Genomic DNA, 21804 nt, shown 5'->3' with positions numbered 1-21804 from the left:
GGGGACTGACCAGTGGCCCCAGCTCGAGCCCCTGTGCAGTGACACGGTCAACTATGCAAACAACTGCCCGCCTGGAATCACGTATCCCCAAGCGAAAACGCCAGTCAAACCTGGAGGCAAGGGACACCCCGGTGGCTCAGCGGTTGAGCGTCTGCTTTCAGCCCAGGACGTGACCCTGGGGTCCCGGGATCGAGTCCCACATCGGGCTCCCTGCATGGGGCCTGCTTCTCCTCTGCCTGTGTCTCTGCCTCTCTCTCTCTCCGTGTGTCTCTCATGAATACATTTTTAAAAAATCTTAAAAAAAAAAAAACATGAAGGCAAAATAACCACTTTGTTCAGACGAGCAGATGCGTAGAGCATTCATAGTAGCAAAGTCACCCTACCAGATAGAAGTATCGTTAGACGGAAGGAAATTTTAATTTACACTCGCAAAAATGAAGTGCTGGGGATGGTCAAGGTGGGTCAACATAAAACATGTTCATTTTCAACCATTGTTTTTAGGTTACTTAGGTCAGTGACCTCTACACCCACCGTAGGGCTGAATTCACAGCTCTGGACGTTAAGAGTCACATGCTCTTCCTACTGAGTCAGCCAGGCGCCCCTCATTTTTAACTTTTTAAAAAGATACTGCGTTTTTATAAAGTTAATCATAAGCTTACCAAATGACTCAGTAAAAACCTATGTTCATACAAAAGCCTATATATACACCATTGTTCCCTTTTTTTTTTTTTAATTTAAAACACTTTATTTATTCATTAGAGACACACAGAGACAGGCAGAGACACAGGCAGAGGGAGAAGCAGGCTCCATGCAGGGAGCCTGATGACAGACTCAATCCCAGGACCCCAGAATCATGCCCTGAGCCAAAGGCATACACTCAACCATTAAGCCACCCAGGTTCCCCTACACCAGTGTTTTTTAGAGGCTTTATTTGTAGTAGACAAAAAATTGAAAACAACCAAAATGTCCCTCAACTGCAGAATGGATAAACCCTCAACTGCAGAATGGATAAACTGCATTGAATTAACTGATAAATACAGTCATATGGGTAAATCTCAACTGCTGAGCTACATACTGGATAATTCCATGTACAGGACATTCCTGCAAAGACAGGGCTAGAGAGACAAATCTAATCAGTCCTTCCCAGGCCTTCAGGTAGGAAGACAGAAGGATGGGGTAATGGAGCTCTTCTACATCTTGATTGTGATGGTGATTATGTTGAAACTTTCTGAACTATACCCCTGGGGCACCTGGTTGCCTCACTCATGGAGAGCATGTGATTCTTCCTTAAGATCTGGAGTTCAGGCCCCACCTTGGGTGTACAGATTACTTAAATAAATAAAACTTAAGAAAAAGAAAAGAGCTATACCCTTAAAAGCGTGAACTTCATAGCGTGTAAATTATATATTAATACAAACATAAAAAAGCTATTGTTTAAAGGAAAAGAATAGCAGTATGTTGTTTATCATGCAAAGGTAGATTTTTACAACAAATGTAGAAGTAAAATATATAAAAACAATAGCACACAGGAAATGGAACAAAATGGCACTATGCCATTTAAAGTATAAGTGAAGGGGATCCCTGGGTGGCGCAGCGATTTGGCGCCTGCCTTTGGCCCAGGGCGCGATCCTGGAGACCCGGGATCGAGTCCCACGTCGGGCTCCCTGCATAGAGCCTGCTTCTCCCTCTGCCTGTGTCTCTGCCTCTCTCTCTCTCTCTGTGTGACTATCATAAATAAATTTAAAAAATTAAAAAAAATAATAAAGTATAAGTGAACTGGTGTACTATTATTTGAAGATAGATTGTGATAAGTTAAAAACGTAAATCATAAACCTTAAAACAACCACTGAAAAAATTTAAAAGGTGTGACTAAGAAGGTAATAGTAGAAGTAAAATCACTCATAAAACATCCTGAATTAAGCCAAAAGAAGGCAGGTAAATATGAAAAAAAAAAGGAACAAAGGAGAGATGAAACAAATAGCAAGATCAGTTTAAGCCCAATCATATCAATAATCATATTAAATACAAAAGATAGGGGATCCTGGGTGGCTCAGCGGTTTGGTGCCTGCTTTCAGCCCAGGGCGTGGTCCTGGAGACCTGGAATCCAGTCCCGCATCGGGCTCCCTGCATGGAGCCTGCTTCTCCCTCTGCCTGTGTCTCTGCCTCTCTCTCTCTCTCTCTCTGTGTCTCTCATGGATAAATAAATAAAATCTTAAAAAAAAAAATGATATAGGGACAGAGCCCACATTGGGCTCCCTGCTCAGTGGGGAGTCTGCTTCTTCCTCTCCCTCAGCTGGTACCCTTGCTTGTGCTCTCTCTCTGTCAAATAAATAAAATCTTAAATAAATAAATAAATAAATAAATAAATAAATAAATAAATTTCTCAAATCATTGATTTAAGCTTCCACTTTAAGAAACCAGAAAAACAAGAGCCAATTTTTTTAAAAGTTTTATTTATTTATTCCTGAGAGACACACAGAGAGAGGCAGAGACACAGGCAGAGGGAGAAAGAGGCTCCATGCAGGGAGACTGATGTGGGACCCAATGTGGGACCTGATTCTGGGTCTCCAGGATCACACCCTGGGCTGAAGGCGGCGCTAAACCTCTGAGCCACCCGGGCTGCCCCAAACAAGAGCCAATTAAATCCAAAGTTGGGACAGAAATAATACAGATAAAAGCCAAAATAAATGACCTGTGAAACCAAAAATTAAAAAAAAAAAAAAACACAGAAAAAACTGAAGCAAGGTTTTTGAGAAGATGAATAAAATTGATAAACTTCCAGTCAGACTGATCAGGAATAAAAGATACATATCACCTACATCAGAAACAGGAGGGACACCTTGGTGGGTCAGCAGTTGAGCGTCTACCTTCGGCTCAAGGTGTGATCCCGGTCTGGGGATCGAGTCCCACATTGGACTCCCTGTGGGGAGCCTGCTTCTCCCACTGCCTGTGTCTCTGCTTCTCATGAATAAATAAATAAAGTCTTTAAAAAAAAAAAAAAAAAAAAAGAAGGGCAGCCTGGGTGGCTCAGCAGTTTGGCACCTGCCTTCCATCCAGGGTGTGATCCTGGAGTCCCGGGATCCAGTCCCACATCGGGCTCCCTGCATGGAGCCTGCTTCTCCCTCTGCCTGTGTCTCTGCCTCTCTCTCTCTCTCTGTGTCTCTCATGAATAAATAAATAAAATCTTAAAAAAAAAAAAAGGAAAAACTCCTTGAAAGACACAAACTACCAAAGCCCATTCAAGAAGAAATAGAGGGGTGCCTTGCTGGCTCAGTTGGTAGAGCATGTCACTCTTGATCTTGGGGTTGTCAGTGTGAGCCCCACAATGGGTATAGAAATTACTTTTAAAAAATAAAATCTAAAAAAAAAGAAATAGATCATCTGAGCCATATATTTTTTAAATATTTTATTTATTTATTCATGAGAGGCACACAGAGAGAGGCAGAGACAGAGGCAGAGGGAGAAGCAAGCTCCTCACAGAGAGCCCAATGTGGGACTCGACCCCAGGACCTCAGGATCATGCCCTGAGCCAAAGGCAGACACTCAACTACTGAGCCTCCCAGGAGTCCTGTCTGAGTCATATCATATGTTAAAGATACTGAATTCTTTCTTTTTCTAAAAAGAAGATTTTATTTTTAACTAATCTCTACACCCAACATGGGGCTCAAGCTCACAACCCCAAGATTAAGAGTCACCACCTACACCAACTGAGCCAGCCGGGCATCCTGAATTCTTTTTTTTTTTTTTTTTTTTTTTAGTTTTTAGTTTTTAATTTTTTATTAAGAACGGGGTGCCTGAGTGGCTGTTGGTTAAACGTCTAACTGGTGATTTTGGCTCAGGTCATGATCTCACAGGTTGTGAGATTGAGCTCTGCCTCTGGGTCTGTGCTCAGCAGGGACTCAGCTTGAGATTCTCTCCCCCTCTCCCTCCCCCCACTCGTACTCTTTCTCTCTCAAATAAATAAATTTAAAAAAAATAGAAATATAGATGACATACAATATTATATTAGTTTTAGGTGTACAACATAGTGATTTGACAATTATGTACACTGTGAATTGCTCACCACGGTAAGTGTAGTTATTATGGACTATATTCGCTATGCTGTACTTTTCATCTCCAGGACTTATTTACTTTATAACTGGCAGTTTTTTTTTTTTTATTTTTTTTTATTTTTTTTATAACTGGCAGTTTGTACTTCTTTATCCCCTTCACATATTTTACTCATCCTCCCATCCCCTATCTCATGGCAACCACCCATTTATTTTCTGTATTTATATTTCTGATTTTTTTGTTTGTTAATTTTTTTTCTAGATTTCACATATAAGTGAAAACATGTGGTGTTTGTTTTGTTTTGTTTTAACTCATTTCACTTCCCACCTTTTAGGTTCATCCATGTTACCACAAATGGCATGATTTGTGTAAAGCACCAGTTGAGATAGTCTCAGTCTCTAAAGGGTGGATGGACTATTTATTCATGAACATGGCTAAGGTCTTGGGGACCAGGCTCTGTCCTTGATTGGATCTTTTTTTTCTCCCCTTGATTGGATCTTCTAACATCATACCACAGTAGTTCTTTTTCAGACATGACCTAATTTTCATGGTTTTGATTCAGAAAGAACTTATTAGGGATGGGGATGTTGGGTCAGAGAATTAGAGCTTCCTCTTAAATGACACAGTCTATCTACTAAAGCCTAATAATAGAGTGGCTCAGAAGGTATGCATTGTGCAACAGAAAGATCCAGGTCAAAGTTCAGAGGACACAAATACCAGTGATGTCTAAATGACAAAGCCTCTAATGAGCTGTGTTGATTATTATGGACACCTATGATTCTTTGGGGGTTTGAATGGGATAGAGGATCTGAAAGTAGAGCTTGATTTATAGCTGCCCAGACCACTTTCAAAGCTTTTTACTTTAGGAGGCTTCTTTCATGTTTATTTTTATTTTTTGAAAGGATTTTATTTATTTATTCATGAGATACACACACACAGACACAGAGGCAGAGACACAGGCAGAGGGAGAAGCAGGCTCCCTTCAGGGAGCCCGATGTGAGACTCGATCCCGGCACCCCAGGATCACACCCTGAGCCAAAAGCAGATGCTCAACTGCTGAGCCACCCAGGCGTCCCTCACGTTTAGATATTTATCTAATTACATGACACAGAAGATTTGATAGAATTTCCAGGTCAGAATGTGCTGTCCTCGGGCCGTAATAATGTTAGGCTTTATCCTTCATGACTCAGGGCCTCAAGCTAATAATTTGTCTTATATGACTTGTGAAAAGCCTTTGGAAGCGGCCTACATAGCCCCACCTAAAGATTACTTGAGGGATGTGGCTTGAATTTTGTCCTCAATCAAGATTTGTCCATTTTTTGTAGCTGAGCTTGGACAGCATGCAATGAGACCATTGTCTTATGTGGGAACCACTATTAGAATACACTCTTAGTTTCGTTATTGTAATGGAATATGTGGACATCTCTCAGCAGATATTATTGTGCTAGCGTTTGACTCATTAATGAAATAATCCAGGGGAGTTTTAAATAACTCAGCAAATGGAAGAGCATGCGTATTTCATACCTTGCCAGGTGAAAGCATATTTGCCTTAATGGATATGGAAAAGAAGACATTGGGGATCCCTGGGTGGCACAGCTGTTTGGCGCCTGCCTTTGGCCCAGGGCGCGATCTTGGAGGCCCGGGATCGAATCCCACGTCGGGCTCCCGATGCATGGAGCCTGCTTCTCCCTCTGCCTATGTCTCTGCCTCTCTCTCTCTCTCTCTCTCTCTCTGTGACTATCATAAATAAATAAAAAATTAAAAATATATATATAAAAAAAAAGGAAAAGAAGACATTATCAAATCCAACGTCACATACCAAGTGCCAGCAGTGGCGACAATTCAGTCGCCAATGGTCAGTGCTGATGAAGTAGGAGTGGTGACTTTTTACTTAAACCTCAGTAGTCCATGATAATTTGCCAAGTACTACTATCTCTTTTCAGAGATAGGGCTGTTAAACTGAGAGATAGCACTGTAGTAATCCTTGAATGATGAATGTGTTTTCCTTTTCTCTTTTTTTAAAAGATTTTATTTATTTATTAAATCATGAGAGACATAGAGAGAGAGGCAGAGACACAGGCAGAAGGAGAAGCAGACTCTATGTAGGAAGCCTGATTTGGGACTCAATCCCAGGACCTGGGGATCACAACCTGAGCTGAAAGCAGGTGCTCAACCGCTGAGCTACTCAGGCATCCCTCTTTTCTTTTTAAAAAGATTTTATTGGAGTATGGGCAGCTCCCTTTGATGATTTCTGCTGAATTTATGAAAGCAATCTGTGGGGATTTCGAATCATGACTGATTCTCAAAAAGCATGTCAAGGCATTTGCACCTTGCTCAAATAATTCTAAATGGACATATCAACTATGCAGTCCAGCGAGGGAAATGGCCAATGCACTCTCAACAAAATACCCAAAAGCTCTCATAATAATTTCAGTTCAGTCCATAAGTATTGATCCTTTTATCCAGAAGCCATAGCAACATCATTTTACATGAGCAGAGCCCTTGGGGAGAATCCTTTTTTTCCTCCCCAACCTCATTATAAACCTAAACTACTGGGATCCCTGGGTGGCGCTGCGGTTTGGCGCCTGCCTTTGGCCCGGGGCGCGATCCTGGAGACCCGGGATCGAATCCCACGTCGGGCTCCCGGTGCATGGAGCCTGCTTCTCCCTCTGCCTGTGTCTCTGCCTCTCTCTCTCTCTCTGTGTGACTATCATGAATAAATAAATAAAATCTTTAAAAAAAAAAAAAAAAACCTAAACTACTTTCCAAGGCTGTATGTCCAGGTTTCCTCTGTTAAGGCAGGATATACATCAGCACGGAAGAGCTGTTATTCTAACAAGTTAGCCAAAGAGTCAGAGTCAAAGGAATTGCCAATTTGGAAAGGCCAGATGTCTAGTTAATCAAATAACAAATACTGGATTTCCATTTCTTAAGAAAACTGATAATGAATCTATACCTTATTCATACAGGTTGCCAGCGTTTATATCCACCACAGAGAACGTAATGATCCCACTGGCCACATGACAAGCAGAAAACACGAACCTGAACTGGTGTTACAGACTGAATGACTGAGTTCCCCCCAAATTCCTTTTTTTTTTTTAAAGATTTTATTTACTTATCCACAAGAGACAGAGAGAGAGAGAGAGAGAGAGAGAGAGAGAGAGAGAGGCAGAGACCCAGGCAGAGGGAGAAGCAGGCTCCATGCAGGGAGCCCGATGCGGACCTCGATCCCAGGTCTCCAGGATCACACCCTGGGCGGAAGGCGGCACTAAACCACTGAGCCACCCGGGCCGCCCCCTCCAATTCCTATGTTGAAACGCTACCCCCACAATGTGATGGTATTAGGAGGTGCGACCTTTGGGAAATGATTAGGTTTAAATGAAGTGATGAGGGTAGAGCCCTGTGATGTGACTAATGTCCTGAAAAGAGGAAGACACAGATTAGCGCTCTCCACCATGTGAGGGTATATAGCAAAAAGACAGCTGTCTGCAAAACACAAAGAGAACTCTCACAGACGCTGAATACACTGACCCCTTGATCTTGGACATTTCAGCCTCTAAAAACTGTGAGAAATAAGTGTTTTAAGCCAGCAGTCTATGGTATTTTGTTATAGCAGCCTGAACAGACTAAGACAGCTGGCATGAGCATCTTGAAATCACTGCTATTTTTTGAAGTAGAATAGTATCTGGAGATTATGAGTTAGTCATAACCTTGTGCAATGCAGAAGGTTCAGTTTATCTTTTTAAAATTTATTTATGAGAGAGAGCAATAGAGAGCGCACGAGTGAGGGGAGAGGCAGGAGGAGAGAATAAAGTAGATTCCCCATTGAGCATGGTTCGATCTCAGGACTCACGAGATCATGACCCAAGCCAAAACCAAGAGTCGGACACTTAACTAACTGAGCCACCCAGGTGTCCCTGGAAGGTTCATTTTCTTATTACTGTGACAGGTAGCTTTTGATCTAGATTAAGTAGTTATCCTTCTCAGTTAAATTTGCTCATTTGTCATCCAAGTTTCCTTAGGCATGTCCTAAGTGTCCAGCAGTAGCTGTTGACGTGCTGGTATCAATGATAGAAACACTTCACAAATGGAAAATGCCAATTTCCTATCAGTGCCAGACACTTCAAGTCGAAAATCGGTTCGTTCTAATAATTTTTTTAAATTTAATTTTATTTATTTATGATAGGCACACAGTGAGAGAGAGAGAGAGAGAGAGAGGGAGGCAGAGACACAGGCAGAGGGAGAAGCAGGCTCCATGCACAGGGAGCCTGATGTGGGATTCGATCCCGGGTCTCCAGGATCGCGCCCCGGGCCAAAGGCAGGCACCAAACCGCTGCGCCACCCAGGGATCCCATCGTTCTAATAATCATTAAACTTTTCTTCTATCCACTGCATGCAAAGTAAAGCTCTTGGAAGTTGGTCAAAGGTAAAACATCTGGCACTCTGGTGAATGCTATTAAATTAAATAAATTAATTAACTAAGCAGGCTCCACAGCCAACATGGGGCTTGAACTCACAACCCTGAAATCAAGATCTGAGCTGAGATCAAGAATTGGACATTTAACCGACTGAGCTACCCAGGCGTCCCCTGAATGCTATTTTAAATTCAATCACAAAGTTCAGCATCGAAGATGAAATGTCTTTGCAATGAGCACACACAAATTTTGGTGCACCATGGTGTCGTGTTAAAAATAGTCCTGGGGTGCCCGGGTAGCTCAGTCGGTTAAGTATCTGCCTTGGCTCAGGTCATCATCCTGGGGTCCTGGGATCGAGCCTTGCACTGGTCCCCTACTCATGCTCTCTCTCTCAAATAATGAAAAATAAAATCTTTTTTAAAAGTCCTATTAAATTAAAAATCTACTTAGAAGTAGAAATGTACTTTCTCAGGACGCCTGGGTGGCTCAGTGGTTGAGCATCCGCCTTTGACTCAGGGCATGATCCTGGAGTCCTGGGATCAAGTCCCACATTGGGCTCCTGTGGAGAGCCTGCTTCTCCCTATGCTTGTGTCTCTTCCTCTGTCTCTCATGAATAAATAAAATCTTTAAAAAAATATTTAAAAAGATGTATTTTCTCATGAGTAGTATGGATCCTTGCATTCCCATCTTCTTTATGGCCTCTAAAAAGTATTCAGAATGCAAATTTGAGGTACTGATGTTAACCCTCACATTCGACACCGCTGTTAACAAGTAGACCAGATTGGGAAGTAAACACATTTATCAGCCCAGATCCCCTCCCTCGAGCTTCTAGCTTCAGCAGTTTTCTACCACATTAGTTTGAATGTACAAAATCTATTTCAAATCATCCTCCAGTCTTTTATATACCTTAGTTTGAAGTTAAGTATGTGCTGTTTTCCAGATCTTACTGTTCCTCTTTTTGAAAAAACCTTATTTTAGGTAAAAAACGGGTGAATTCAAACCACCATGGAACACATGAGATGCACTACCCAAAACGTTCTACTAGACGGAACGTGACCTAGAGAACGCATCCCTAGTGGGGTTGCTCAGGACTGAAGGTCTCCGGACCAGTCACCTTCTTGACTTGACTGCTCAGGACCACTGCTCCCGTGGCAGAGGTTGTCTTTCAAAGATGACTGTCGGTTCTCTCATACCCTCTTACGACATAATGTTGACAATCACCCCATGGGGCAAGAGTGATGTTACGGATTTCCAAAGATGGGACATATAGGGCATTAAGGCTTCTTCTGGTTTTCTTGGATGCTCACCCTTAGAAGCCAGCAGCCACGCTCTGAGGAAGCCCAGGCTACGTGAAGGGGTCACATGGAAGTGTATGTACCACTTGACCACAGCAGCTGGCCTTCCAGCTGACAATCAGCATCAACCACCAAACATGTCAGTGCGTTGGCCCCCAGGTGATTCTACCTTCAGCTTTAAAGTCACTTCTCAGACACTGGGAGCAGATGAGCATTCCGCATTGAGCCCTGCCCAAGAGCAGATTCATGCTAAATGACTTGTTTTCTTTCTTTTTTTTTTTTTAATGACTTGTTTTCTAAAAAACAAACCAAACAACCCAAAAAAGCCCAAAAGAACAAAAAACCAACCGCCCCCACAAAATCCCACCCACTTTGAGATATAATTCACATATTACACACATAAACATATAACTCAATGACTTTTAGTGTATTTGGAGTTGCACAACCATCATAGTTCTGGAGCCTTCCATCACCCCCCGTGAGAGCCCTGACCTCATTAGCAGTCACTTTCCATTTCCTCCAACACTCCTTCCAGCCCTCGGCAACTGTTAGCCTACTTTCTGTTTCTAGTGGATTTGCCTGTTCCAGCCATTTCATGTAAGCCAAATCATACACTAGGAGGTCTTTGGTGACTGGCTTCTTCCACTTTGCATATTTTCAAACATGTTTCGTCCACACTGTCGATGTTTTTTTCATCTTGCTCCTTTTTAATGCTATTCCACTATATGAATAGGCCACCTTTCATTTATCCACTCATCAGCTGATGGACATCGGGCTATTTCCACTTTTCGGCTACCAATATGAACATCCACATACAAATTTTTGTGTGATGTTTTCACTTCTCTTGGTGACACCTAAGGGATGGAGGTGCCAGTTCATATGGTAACTCTAGGTCTTAGCTTTTGAGGAACTGCCAGTTTCCAGACCGTGCCTGAACCATTTTACATTCCCCCCAGCAGTGGAGATTCTAGTTTCTCCACATCCTTGTCAACACTTGTTATTGTTCATCTTTCACTATGGCCATCCGGGTGGGTGCAAAGCAGGATCGCTATGGTTTTGATTTACGTTCTCTGATGGGTAATAATGTTGAAGAGCTTTCCATGTGTTTATTGGCCATGTGTACATCTTCAGAATAAAGTTTATTCAAATCCTTTGCCAGCTTTTTAAATTGGGTTTTATCATTGAGTTGCAAGAGTTCTTGTAGATACCAGTTCCTTAGGAGATATAGGACTTTTTTTTTCAATATTTTTTCCCATTCTGTAGGTTACCTTTTCACTTTTTCTTAAAGATTTTTATTTTTTATTTATTCATGAGAAGCACAGAGACACACACAGGCAGAGACAAGAAGCAGGCTCCATGCAGGGAGCTCGACGTGGGACTTGATCCCGGGTCTCCAGGATCAGGCCCTGGGCTGAAGGCAGTGCTAAATCGCTGGGCCACACAGACTGCCCACCTTTTCACTTTCTTGATGGGATCCTTTGAAGCACACACATCTTAAATTTTGATATTGTCAAATTCTTGTTTTCTGTTGCTGGTGCTTTTTTTTTTTTTTTTTTTTTAAGATTTTGTTTATTTATTCATGAGAGACAGAGAGAGAGAGAGAGAGAGGCGGAGACACAGGCAGAGGGAGAAGCAGGCTCCACGCAGGGAGACGGTGTGGGACTTGATCCCAGGACTCCAGGATCATACCCTGAGCCAAAGGCAGGTGGTCAACCACTGAGTCACCCAGGGATCCGCTATAGTTTTAGTTTTTACATTTAGGTCTACAATCCTAGAGTTCATTTGGTGCATGTTATGGTGTGAGGAGAGGGATCAACTTCATTCTTTTGCATGTGGATATCCAGTTGTCCCAGCATCAGTTGTTGACAACTATCATTTTCCTATTGAATTGTCCTGACATGCTTCTCTAAAACCAACTGAAAATATATGTAAAGGTTTATTTCTGGACTCTCGATTCTATTTCATTGATCTATATGTCTACCCTTATGCCAGCACCACACGTCTTATTATTATAGCTTATGGTAAGTTTTGAAATAAAGAATCAGAGAACTCAGTCTTTTTATTCAAGATTATTTTAGTTATTCTGTGTCCCTTGAATTTCCATACGAATTTTAGGACTTATGAATTTCTGTTAAAACAAACAAACAAACAAACAAACAAACAAACAAAAAACCAGTTGGACTTTCGGTAGAGATTGCATTGAATCTTCAGATTAATTGCAACTTGGAGGATTTTTGCCATTTTAGTCAACTCAATTTTAGGATGGCTAGTTGTGCAATGGTAACTGATACACCATTCCACTCAGGGGAAGAATCCATTTTATTGTGAAGACAAGGGAGGGTGACTGCTTCTTAAGAGAATAAAATTTTGTCTGCAAGGTATCTCCCTCTAGATGGCAAACAGAACATTTCTTAGAACAAAGACTTTCTGGTTGGTGGTTTGGTCTGACATTTCCAAATTGAGCCCTCTGTCTCACTTCAAGATCTGGAAGCTCCAACTGCTGACCTCTGTTGCTTGGCTAACTCCCAACTCCCTGCCCAGGGCTAGACTGATTTTCTGCACTGGGAATGGTCAAATAGCCACCATCAGAAATGGGGTTTTTCTTTAGCCTCAGGTGTCCCCTGCTTGGAGTAGGGGTTTGCCAAGGGAAATGGGGACCCCGGCTGCCCATGTCACATTTCCACTTTCAACAGCAGGAGACCCTGGGCAAGGCTGAGAGTCTTAGAGATGACAAGGTGACAGGAGGCTTTCACCAGGACAAGAGAAAAGCCACTGGTGAAACTGAGAGGCTGTTAAAAATGTCACCCAACATCTTAGGGGGTCCCCAGGGGCATCTTTCTGCTTCTTGGTGGGGATGCTAACAGGTTTTGCCCCAAGAACTCTATTTCTATTTCATGAAGTGATTCTGAACTAGAATATTTACTTTTGGGTGTATGGCCTCCTTTTCTTCTCCTATGACCAGCAGAGTGAGGAGACCTCAGTCCTGCCATTGAGAGTTCAGGCTGGTTTCTGGACAGAGATAAGGAGGCGCCCTCCTGAGGGCAGTGTGTGCTGCACCTCTGCCCTCTGGAGACTCCAGTTCACAGTCCTGCCTCCCTGGAGCAGGATGAAAACAGGTTGCAGACAGTAAAGGACATAGGTTCGTGGGGTTTACTCAGGGCCTAGATTACAGTCAGGTCAGGTGTCTGCTTTATTCAGACAGGAACTTCCAAAGTGGACAGCAGCCCCAACCTTTCCACATTGTGAAGGCAACTGGGAGCCAGGTAGGAATCTAGAAAAATAATGCATCGATCCAGACAATCAAAAAAGTCCACTAAATCAGCTTAAGGCAGACTAGTTGGGATGAGAACAGAAGAGGTGACCTGAAAGAGAGAAACCTCTGGCAGCTGGAGGCGGGCCTGGCCCTAGCGGAAGTAGTTGGGACATTCGTGGGCGACCAGGTGCCAGGCTTGATTGAAGGCCTGCACCACACCCGGTGCCAGGGGCCCTTCCTCAGTCGCCGCCAAGTTCTGGGCCAGCTGCTCCATGCTGGACATGCCCAGGATGACTGCGTCCCCACGGGCACCCTGCAAGGGGAGACAGCCAGATGGGACCACACTTGTGCACCGTGGCGACCTCGGCCACACTTCCTCTGTGCCCTGCCCCGCCCTCGCCAAGCCTTGGGCTCTGGTGTTTATTTACACTGAATATAGTTCCACAAGGAACCTGAGATGCCTTCAAGGACCTTAACTATGTGACCACAAGCCCTGTCCTTTCTCTCTCTGCTGTCACGCTGCTCATCCTCAGACAGACTTAGGCTCAGAGCCCAGTTCTAAGACTAGCAGCCGCATACGGCCGCTTGGTTACACCACCTCCCTGTGACTCCAGCTTCTCCATCTTCAACATGGTTATGGGAACGAGACACCATGGCAGGCACTTGGCGTCCGTTTATTGAGAAACTACACTGTGTACTTCAAACACCATGCAACTGAATGGGCTGATGCAGGGAAAGGTTTTAGTTAGGAAAACAGGGGATGCCAAGGAGAGGGCAACCCCAAAATCCCACCAAAGAGTGAGGCTATTGAGTTCTGAGAAACCGTCTACCCCCTGCATGGCTGTGTGAACCCACTCCCTCATCTGTAGAAGTGGGGGAATGACACTGCATAGGGCCTGAGTACTAAGTACATGGACGCGCAGCCCTCGTCCTGGTTGGCTCAGTTGGTGCAGAACTCTTGGTCTCAGGGTTGTGAGTTTGAGTCCTAACACTGGGTGTGCAGATGACTGAAAAATAAATTTCTTGTATTTATTTTCAAGCCCCATGACCAACATGGGCATGAATTCACGACCCTGCGATCAAGAGTCACATGCTCCACTGACTGAACCAGCAGGGTGTTCCCCAAATAAAGTCTTTGGGTGGGGGGGGAGGGGAATGTACTACTTAGAAATCACGTAAAGGTAATTCTAGCTCTCCTAAAAGGGGTAGTAGTGCCCCCTCCAGGTGGGCTGGGTTACCTGGAGCTGGGAGTGGTGGTACAGCCACCGGAGGCTGGCCGAGGTCATGCTGGGGGCACTGCTGCCATACGCAGCCTGCAGGGCCTTCTCCACCAGGGCAATGGCCTCGAAGTGGTGCTCCTTCCAGAAGCTGGGCAAGTGGGGAGGGTGGCACAAGGGTCAATAACATGAGGTCACACTGAGGTTACAGCCACAAAGCCAAGCACAGCAGCTATGCCCACGCAACTCTGCAGAGAAGAGGGACCAGTGATCTTCCAGCATCACGTCTACTTTATTGGGCAGCAGAACCACTGGGCACATAAGGCAGTTAAAGGGGTCTTACCAGAGTCCTCAAAAACATCTTTAACTTTTTCATGAGTTCTTAAAAACTCATAATGTCTGCCCTTACTTTACCTAGTGAAGCAAAGGTAACTAGTACCAGGGGCAGGATTGAGGCCTGGGGTCCTGAGCATCAATCTGGGATTCACTCTTTCCTTCAGGCAAGTGATAAGCACTTCTCAGGGAAGAGCTATGACTTGGAAGACCCGGAAGATCTATGGATCTCCATTTGCTCACAGAGGTCCCGAGAAAACAAGAAATTCCAGAATTTGGTAATTTCTGCAGGAATCAAGAGACATAGGTCCAGACAGCAGGGAAGACCTGGAACCCCCAGGAAAGCAGCATAGAATTTCTCCACTTCACCCTGCACCCCACCCACCCTGACGCAGCCCATCCCCAGCTCACCGATTCCTGTAGGTCTCAGCCCAGTTATTCCCAAAGAAGCGGCCCACGGGTTGTTTCCCATCCTTGTCCTCATACTTGTACTTGCCCGTCAGCAGGCCCCCTGTGGGAAGACCGCCGTCAGATCAGCAGGCCCACGCTGCTCCCAGAGGCTGTTCTGGACTGGGCAGGGGATGGTGGGGGGGCCCAGGAGGGATGGAGGACACAGCCTAGCCTCTCAAATCCCTCCCTGCCTCCACTGTGTCAGGAATAGGCAGGGACAGGGCCAGGAATGGCCTCCCACCCCAGGGGGAGCCTGCCCCCCACCCCTGCAGCCGCCCATACCCGCCAAAGGGTTGTAGGCGTAGAACCTCAATCCAAAGTGCCTGAGGCAGGGAAAGAGCTCCGTCTCCACCTGACGGGTGGTGGCGTTGTACATGCCCTGCAGGTAGAAGAGCCAGGAGAGGTTGCTTGTGTCAAGGGAAGGAACCCTAGCCACCTTCTTTTCTTCTTTATTATCTATTTGAGAAAGAGAACGTGCGCACATGTATGTGAGCTTACGTGGGTTAGGGGGGCAGAGGAAGAGGGACAGAAAAACTAAAGCAGATCCCACACTCAGCGCAGAGCCTGATGTGGGGCTCAACCTCACAACCTCAAGATCAAACCTGAGCCATAACCCAAGAGTTGGGCGCTTTAACCCACTGCGCCACCCAGGACCCACTCTGGACCCCATCCCCAGCCTTCTTTTAAAATTATCAGTCAAAACCTGCTCAGGACTTCAGCAATGATTTCCCAAATTCCTAGTGGTGGTGGGGGATGGGACGATGGTGTTGGGCCCAAGGCAGGGAAGCCGGGCGGCTATATCATTCCACAAACAGCTATTGTTGCCAGCTGTGGCTGGACACTGCCTTGCCACACACGAGCAAGTCCAGCCAGGTTTCTGCCTCTGCCTCCCACAGGTGTTAGCGTCAGACTAAACACAAAGAAGTCGCCGTCGTTAGTTGAATGGATAAAGGAGTACTGCTCAGCCATGTAAAAAAGGATAAAGTCTTGCCTTTTGTGACAATATGGGATGACCTACAGAGTATGATGCTAAATGAAAAATACTGTGTGATCTCACTTATATGTGTAATCTAAAAAACAAAACGCAAACACAAAAAAGCAGAAACAGACCCATATACACAGAGAACAAACTACCAGTTGTTGGAAGAGATGGGTTCGGGGATAGGCAAAAATGGGGGGCACCGGCTTCTAGTTAGGGAACCAGTAAGTCACAGGGATGAAAGGCACAACAGAGGGAATAAGTCAATGGTATTGGACTGGCTCTGCATGTTGACCCTGTAGCTACCACGCTGGTGGTGAGCACAGCGTAACATAGACTGTTATGCTATAAACCTGAGACTCAAATAACATGATGTATCAATTATACTTCAATTAAAAAGATACACAAAAAGAAGACAGGTGGTCACTATGGAGGTGGGTTCTGGGATTGCAGCAGATGCTCACAAATACTCCCTAAATGCATAAAGGTGATGTCTAGATACTGGAGGCTCTGCTGGGGCATTGGGAAAGGCTTCCAGGGGACGAGCCACCTCAGTGAGGCCTGAGCACTTACTTCTCTACCAGGGAGAAGAGGAAGAGTGGTCCAGGCTAACGCACTCAGTGAGAGAGCAGGAAGGAAGGGGCCAAGGAACACATGCAGGTGGCAGGACAGCCAGGGCCAGAGGGAGCAGGTGCCTCCTGGACAAGCTAAAGGGCTTGCACGACAGCCCCACGGCACCTGGGAGCACCTCCAGGCAGTCAGCAGGGGAGTGGCGGGGATGGAGAGAGCACAGGAGGCCGTCGGAGGGGCCAAGAGAACCCAGGGATCAGCAGCAGGCCTGCAGACAGGCGCCTGAGGCCCCGGCCCTCACCTGGTACACGGTGGGCAGGACCCAGCCGTTGCTCCTGCAGAGGGTGCAGATCTCGGCCACCTCCCAGGCGGCGTAGTTGGAGAGGCCCAGCTCCACGAACTTGCCCTGCGGGGGAGAGGTCCCCGTCAGAACCCACCGCGGCCCAGGACATTAGAAAGGGGAGACAGGGGCGGGCCGCGTGGGGCTGGGGTCTGTCCCCATCTCTGCTCTGGGACTACCCTGGTGCCTCCCCTCTCCTGGGTGATGACAGGCCGAGGAGAGGAGCAGCAGACCACCTCCTGGAGCTCGGGCCTGGCCTCACCTCCTGGTGCAGCTGGTGGCAGGCCCGCAGCGTCTCTTCCACAGGGGTGTCGTGGTCAGGGGCATGTAGGTAGAAGAGGTCCACCCTGGAGCACTGCAATCGTTTCAGGGATGTGTCCAGCTGAGTCCGGAGACTATCAGGCTTCAGGGACTTCCCTTCCCAGGGATTGGCCTTGGTGGCAATTTTCACTTTGAGGGGAGCAAGCAATGGTTAAGAGGCTTATTATATGACCGCCTAAATTACTTCACTTTTCTGAGCCTCAATTCTTTAATCTGTAAAATGGGGGTATAACAATTGTACCGCCCTCATAGGGAGATCATGAGCATTGTATAATGACATTTATGTCATCAATGCTCACTGCTGTTATAATCACTAGTATGTCACCAAACTGCTGGCCACACCAGGCCTTGCCTAGAAGCACACTTATTCTCTGCCCTCAAGGAGCTCATAGCCTAAAGGTGATATTACACTAAGGTAAGTACAATAGAGAAAAGCCTCCCCGGCACTAAAGGAGTCCAGAGTAGAGGAGTGTGGCCGTCCTGGGAATTCCAGGGTAGGCTTTCTATAGTCATGACCCAGGAGCTGAGTCTCTTAAGAATGAGTCCAGGCCGACATGGAAGGATGGGAAGCACATTCTGGACCCTGGGAACATGGGCAGAGTCACAAAGGCAAACACACAGTCCGTGGAGGCCCATCCCTGCAATTCGGAGTTATAAGAGCATCAACTCCAGGCAGAGAGCGATGGGACAGGGGACAAGAAGAGAAGGGTGACAGACCTAATCGCAAATGCTTTTTTTCAAATACTGTCAACCAAAGCTATGCTCGCTGTGTCTGAAGCTGGGAGGGAATTCAAGGGGGCAGGCCTGGACACAGGGAGGCGAGAGGCTGCCTCGAGAACTCTGCAGAGATGCAGCTGCCTGAACAGGTGCCGCTGGCAGAGATCAATCTGAGAGGTACAAGGCAAAAGGAGCAGAAGCCGGTTGCAGATGCCCTGCCCCTGCACTCAGGGCAGTGTGCGCATCTGTGCATCCACTGTTGACACATGATCCCCATGAGGATGGGATACTGTACTGCCACGCAAGCAGCCAAGAAGGGCTAGAGCGCGCCAGGTGTCTGGATTCTACACTTCTCACACTTGGCAAAGGCAACTCTGCAGGTCAGAGAGGAGGCACATGGCCACTTGGGATGTAGGAGAGAACCAGGCCCCCATGCCCACATTTTCTCCATTTCCCCCCACAATTCTCAAATCCTCTGCACTCCTGGTGTGAACTTTGCCTTAAGTCCAACCTGTGGACTTTGGCTCAGCGAGTGCCCAGGCTCAAGGACGCAGGGAAGGGCTGGGAAGAGAAAAACCAATTCAGAAACTAAATCTTCATTGTTAAGGGGGAGGCAGCGGGGTTAACCAGAACTCGTGGGTCTGAGATACAGCTTCCTCCAGCCCCACCAAGCTATGAACTGAAGGAGGACCCAGAGGGGCTCCCGCACGAGAGCTGGGAAGGACAGAAGAGCAGCAGAGGATGTTTGTAAAAATATGAGTGAACGTTTACTGGGCCCCACTGATGTCGGAAACAAAGGCAAAAGAAAAAATTAAATTTCCTTACTGCCTACAGCCTATTGACAGGTCCTTTTTTTTTTTTTTTTTTTTTAAGATTTTATTTATTCATGAGACACACAGAGAGAGAAGCAGACTTTTTTTGCAGGGAGCCTGATGCGGGACTTGATCCCAGGACCCTGGGATCACGACCTGAGCAGAAGGCAGACGCTCAACCACTGAGCCCCCCAGGTGCCCCTGACAAGTCCTTGAGACAGGCAGAGGGACATTTCTCTATGGACTCAGCAGCCTCAATGTTAATATTTTGCTAAGGGCAAGAGGCAATCTTGGTCTGCCCCCTTCCCCCAGAATCCTGTAGGTCTACTTTTTTTTTTTTTTTTTTTTTAAGATTTATTTATTCATTCAGAGAGGGAGAGAGAGGCAGAGACACAGGCAGAGGGAGAAGCAGGCCCCATGCAGGAAGCCCGATGCGGGACTTGATCCCGGGTCTCCAGGATCACACCCCAGGCTGCAGGCGGCACTAAACCACTGCGCCACTGGGGCTGCCCCCCGTAGGTCTACTTTAACGTATAAAAATAAAAATTCCTGGGCAGCCCCGGTAGCGCAGCTGTTTAGCCCGCCTGCAGCCCAGGGCCTGATCCTGGAGACCCAGGATCGAGTCCCACATTGGGTTCCCTGCATGGAGCCTGCTTCTCCCTCTGCCTGTGTCTCTGCCTCTCCCTCTCTCACTCTGTATCTCTCATGAGTAAATGAAGTAAAAATCTTTAAAAAAATAAAATAAAAAATAAAAATAAAAATTCCTTTGGAAACTTCCTTGATCTCTACCCCCCTCCCCACAAGATACATGTTAGCAATCATCCAACAAGCCTATGGCCCACTAACACATATCTGAAGGGTCTCATGATTGAGTTTACTCTTTAGTATAGAGTAAAACTTTTCCTTTAAAAAAATTTATATTTTTAAACATTTTTACTAATTTTTAAAAGAGATTTTATTTATTTATCCATGAGAAACACACAGAGAGAGGCAGAGACACGGGCAGAGGGAGAAGCAGGCTCCCTGCAGGGAGCCCGATGCGGGACTCGACCCCATGTGGGACTCGCCCGGGTCTCCAGGATCATGACCTGGGCCGAAGGCAGGCGCTAAACCGCTGAGCCACCCAGGGATCCCAGATTTATTTATTTTAGGAGGGAGGAGCAGAAGGAGGAGAGAGACCCTTAAACAGACTTTTTTTTAAAAATTTTTTTTAAATTTTATTTATTTATGATAGGCACACAATGAGAGAGAGAGAGAGGCAGAGACATAGGCAGAGGGAGAAGCAGGCTCCATGCACCGGGAGCCTGACGTGGGATTCGATCCCGAGTCTCCAGGATCGTGCCCTGGGCCAAAGGCAGGCGCCCAACCGCTGCGCCACCCAGGGATCCCCCTTAAACAGACTTTTTCCTAATAATAGCTAGCCCCCTCAAGGTCCTGGAAATCCAGTGTCCAAAATACCTTGGAGGTTTGTGCTGACCCTAAACCCGTCAACTTGAAAGAACAGAACCAGTCACCCATCACAACCCCAGTGCTGCTCTTTCTGCCCACAGGTCCTACCCCCACTCTGTGCTTGATAAAAACCACCTTATTTTGCACAAAAGAAGTCTCAAAAATTATTTCCCTGCTGTCGGCTCCAAATCCCAACATTTTCCTACTCACTACCATGTGCCAGGCACCCTCCTCGGCACTTTCAACGGCGTCAGGCTAATGAGGGACAGGGTCCCTGCGGCGCACATCCATCCACCACCCAAGTCGCACCTGTCTACAGGTTGTCCCTCCACATACCAGATGCTGCATTTCCAAGCCTGGTCTGCACAGCTGTGCCCTCGGCCTTCAATGCCCCTCTCTCCCATTCTCTTCCCAGCAAACTTTTTTTTTTTTTAAAGATTTTATTCATTCATGAGAGACACAGAGAGAGAGAGAGAGGCAGAGACACAGGCAGAGGGAGAAGCAGGGAGCCCGACGTGGGCCTCGATCCCAGGTGCCCAGGATCAGAACCTGAGCTGAAGGCAGATGCTCAAGAGCTGAGCCACCCAGGCGTCCCCGCAGCAAACTTCAACTGACCCTTTAAGGCCCAGTTCTGGTGTTCTCCGAACCTTCCCTAGTGCTTCTCCTGGACCCCCTGATCCCCCCAAAGTGCTTCCTCTTCTGGGCTTCAACCTTTCCCATTAGATTGTAAGCTCCCTGGGGGCGGGCCGGAGCCACCTGCAGCCCCAGAACAAACCTCCTCACTCCGAATGTTCCATCCCAGCTCCCTCCCGCCTGCTCTGTGGCCTAGATGCAGATGTCTCCGGGGTGGGGTGGGGGTTGGGGGGCGGGGCACTGCCAACTGCAGGGAGCAAAGTCTAGGGGTTGATGACAGACCAGGATGAGAAGAGGGTGCTGCTCAGGGAGCCACGGGGTGGGGTGGGGGGGAGGAGGGCAACGCCGAGAGGGGCGGGCTGGGGCACCCGGCAGGGCTGGAGGGGGCAGCGCCCGGCTCTGGAGACCACCGCCTTCGGGAGGGGCCCGAGAAAGCGAGGCGGGGAGGAAGCGCAGGACTGGACCCGGCTCCGGAGCTGCACCCCCAGGGGACGGTGGGGACAAAGCGGAGTCCGGGGCGACAGGTGCAGGGGCCTGAGGCCGGGGGGGTCACCTGTGCAGTCGCCGCCGCGCAGCCCGAGGCCCAGGCCGCCCAGGATGCTCTCCGACCGGCCGTCGCTGTACATGAAGGCCGTGTCCAGCTCCGTGTGGCCGCGCTCCAGGAAGGCGCGCACGGCCGCGGCGCTGGCGGCGGCGTCCATGCGGCGCCCCATCTCCATGGTGCCCAGCACGGTGGCGGGCCGCGCCGGGGTGCCCGAGGCGGCCCGCGACGGCGACAGCGGACGGGACATGGCGGCGGCGGCGGCGGCGGCGCGAAGCTCGGGCGCCGGGACACCAGGAGCGCAGCGCAGCGCACCGCCCGCCACCGCGCGACCCACGGCGCGCAGCATGACGTCGGCGCCTGCGCACTGGGCGCCCGGAGCCCCGCCCACCCGCCTGGGGGCGGGGCCGAGGGAGGGCGGGGCCGACG

General features: G+C 47.4%; 1 protein-coding gene across 1 annotated transcript; it reads right to left on the bottom strand.

Annotated features, from left to right (window-relative positions):
- Positions 1-11816: 11816 nt before the first annotated feature.
- LOC112929812 (aflatoxin B1 aldehyde reductase member 4) lies at positions 11817-21763 on the bottom strand. The gene is made up of 7 exons (XM_026012046.2): positions 21388-21763; positions 17165-17352; positions 16864-16968; positions 15296-15392; positions 14975-15074; positions 14252-14381; positions 11817-13326 (listed from the first exon to the last, which is right to left on the bottom strand). Exons 1-7 carry the CDS (start codon positions 21722-21724, stop codon positions 13165-13167), a joined length of 1119 nt encoding a protein of 372 aa, XP_025867831.2. The 5' UTR covers positions 21725-21763; the 3' UTR covers positions 11817-13164.
- Positions 21764-21804: the final 41 nt, after the last annotated feature.

Source organism: Vulpes vulpes, chromosome 2, assembly GCF_048418805.1.
Source record: "Vulpes vulpes isolate BD-2025 chromosome 2, VulVul3, whole genome shotgun sequence".
NCBI lineage: Eukaryota > Metazoa > Chordata > Mammalia > Carnivora > Canidae > Vulpes > Vulpes vulpes.
Note: the sequence above shows the minus strand (reverse complement) of the source record. Positions and strands in the feature narration are given on the sequence as shown.

Bases quoted from the DNA above. Each gene is read 5' to 3' on its own strand.
- LOC112929812 (XM_026012046.2), bottom strand. From the start codon at position 21,724: ATGCTGCGCGCCGTGGGTCGCGCGGTGGCGGGCGGTGCGCTGCGCTGC. The intron at 16,969-17,164 runs GTGAGGCCAGGC...TCTCCCCCGCAG, and splicing joins GCCACCAGCTGCACCAGGAG to GGCAAGTTCGTGGAGCTGGG. The intron at 15,075-15,295 runs GTATGGGCGGCT...GTCTTCCCACAG, and splicing joins CGCCTACAACCCTTTGGCGG to GGGGCCTGCTGACGGGCAAG.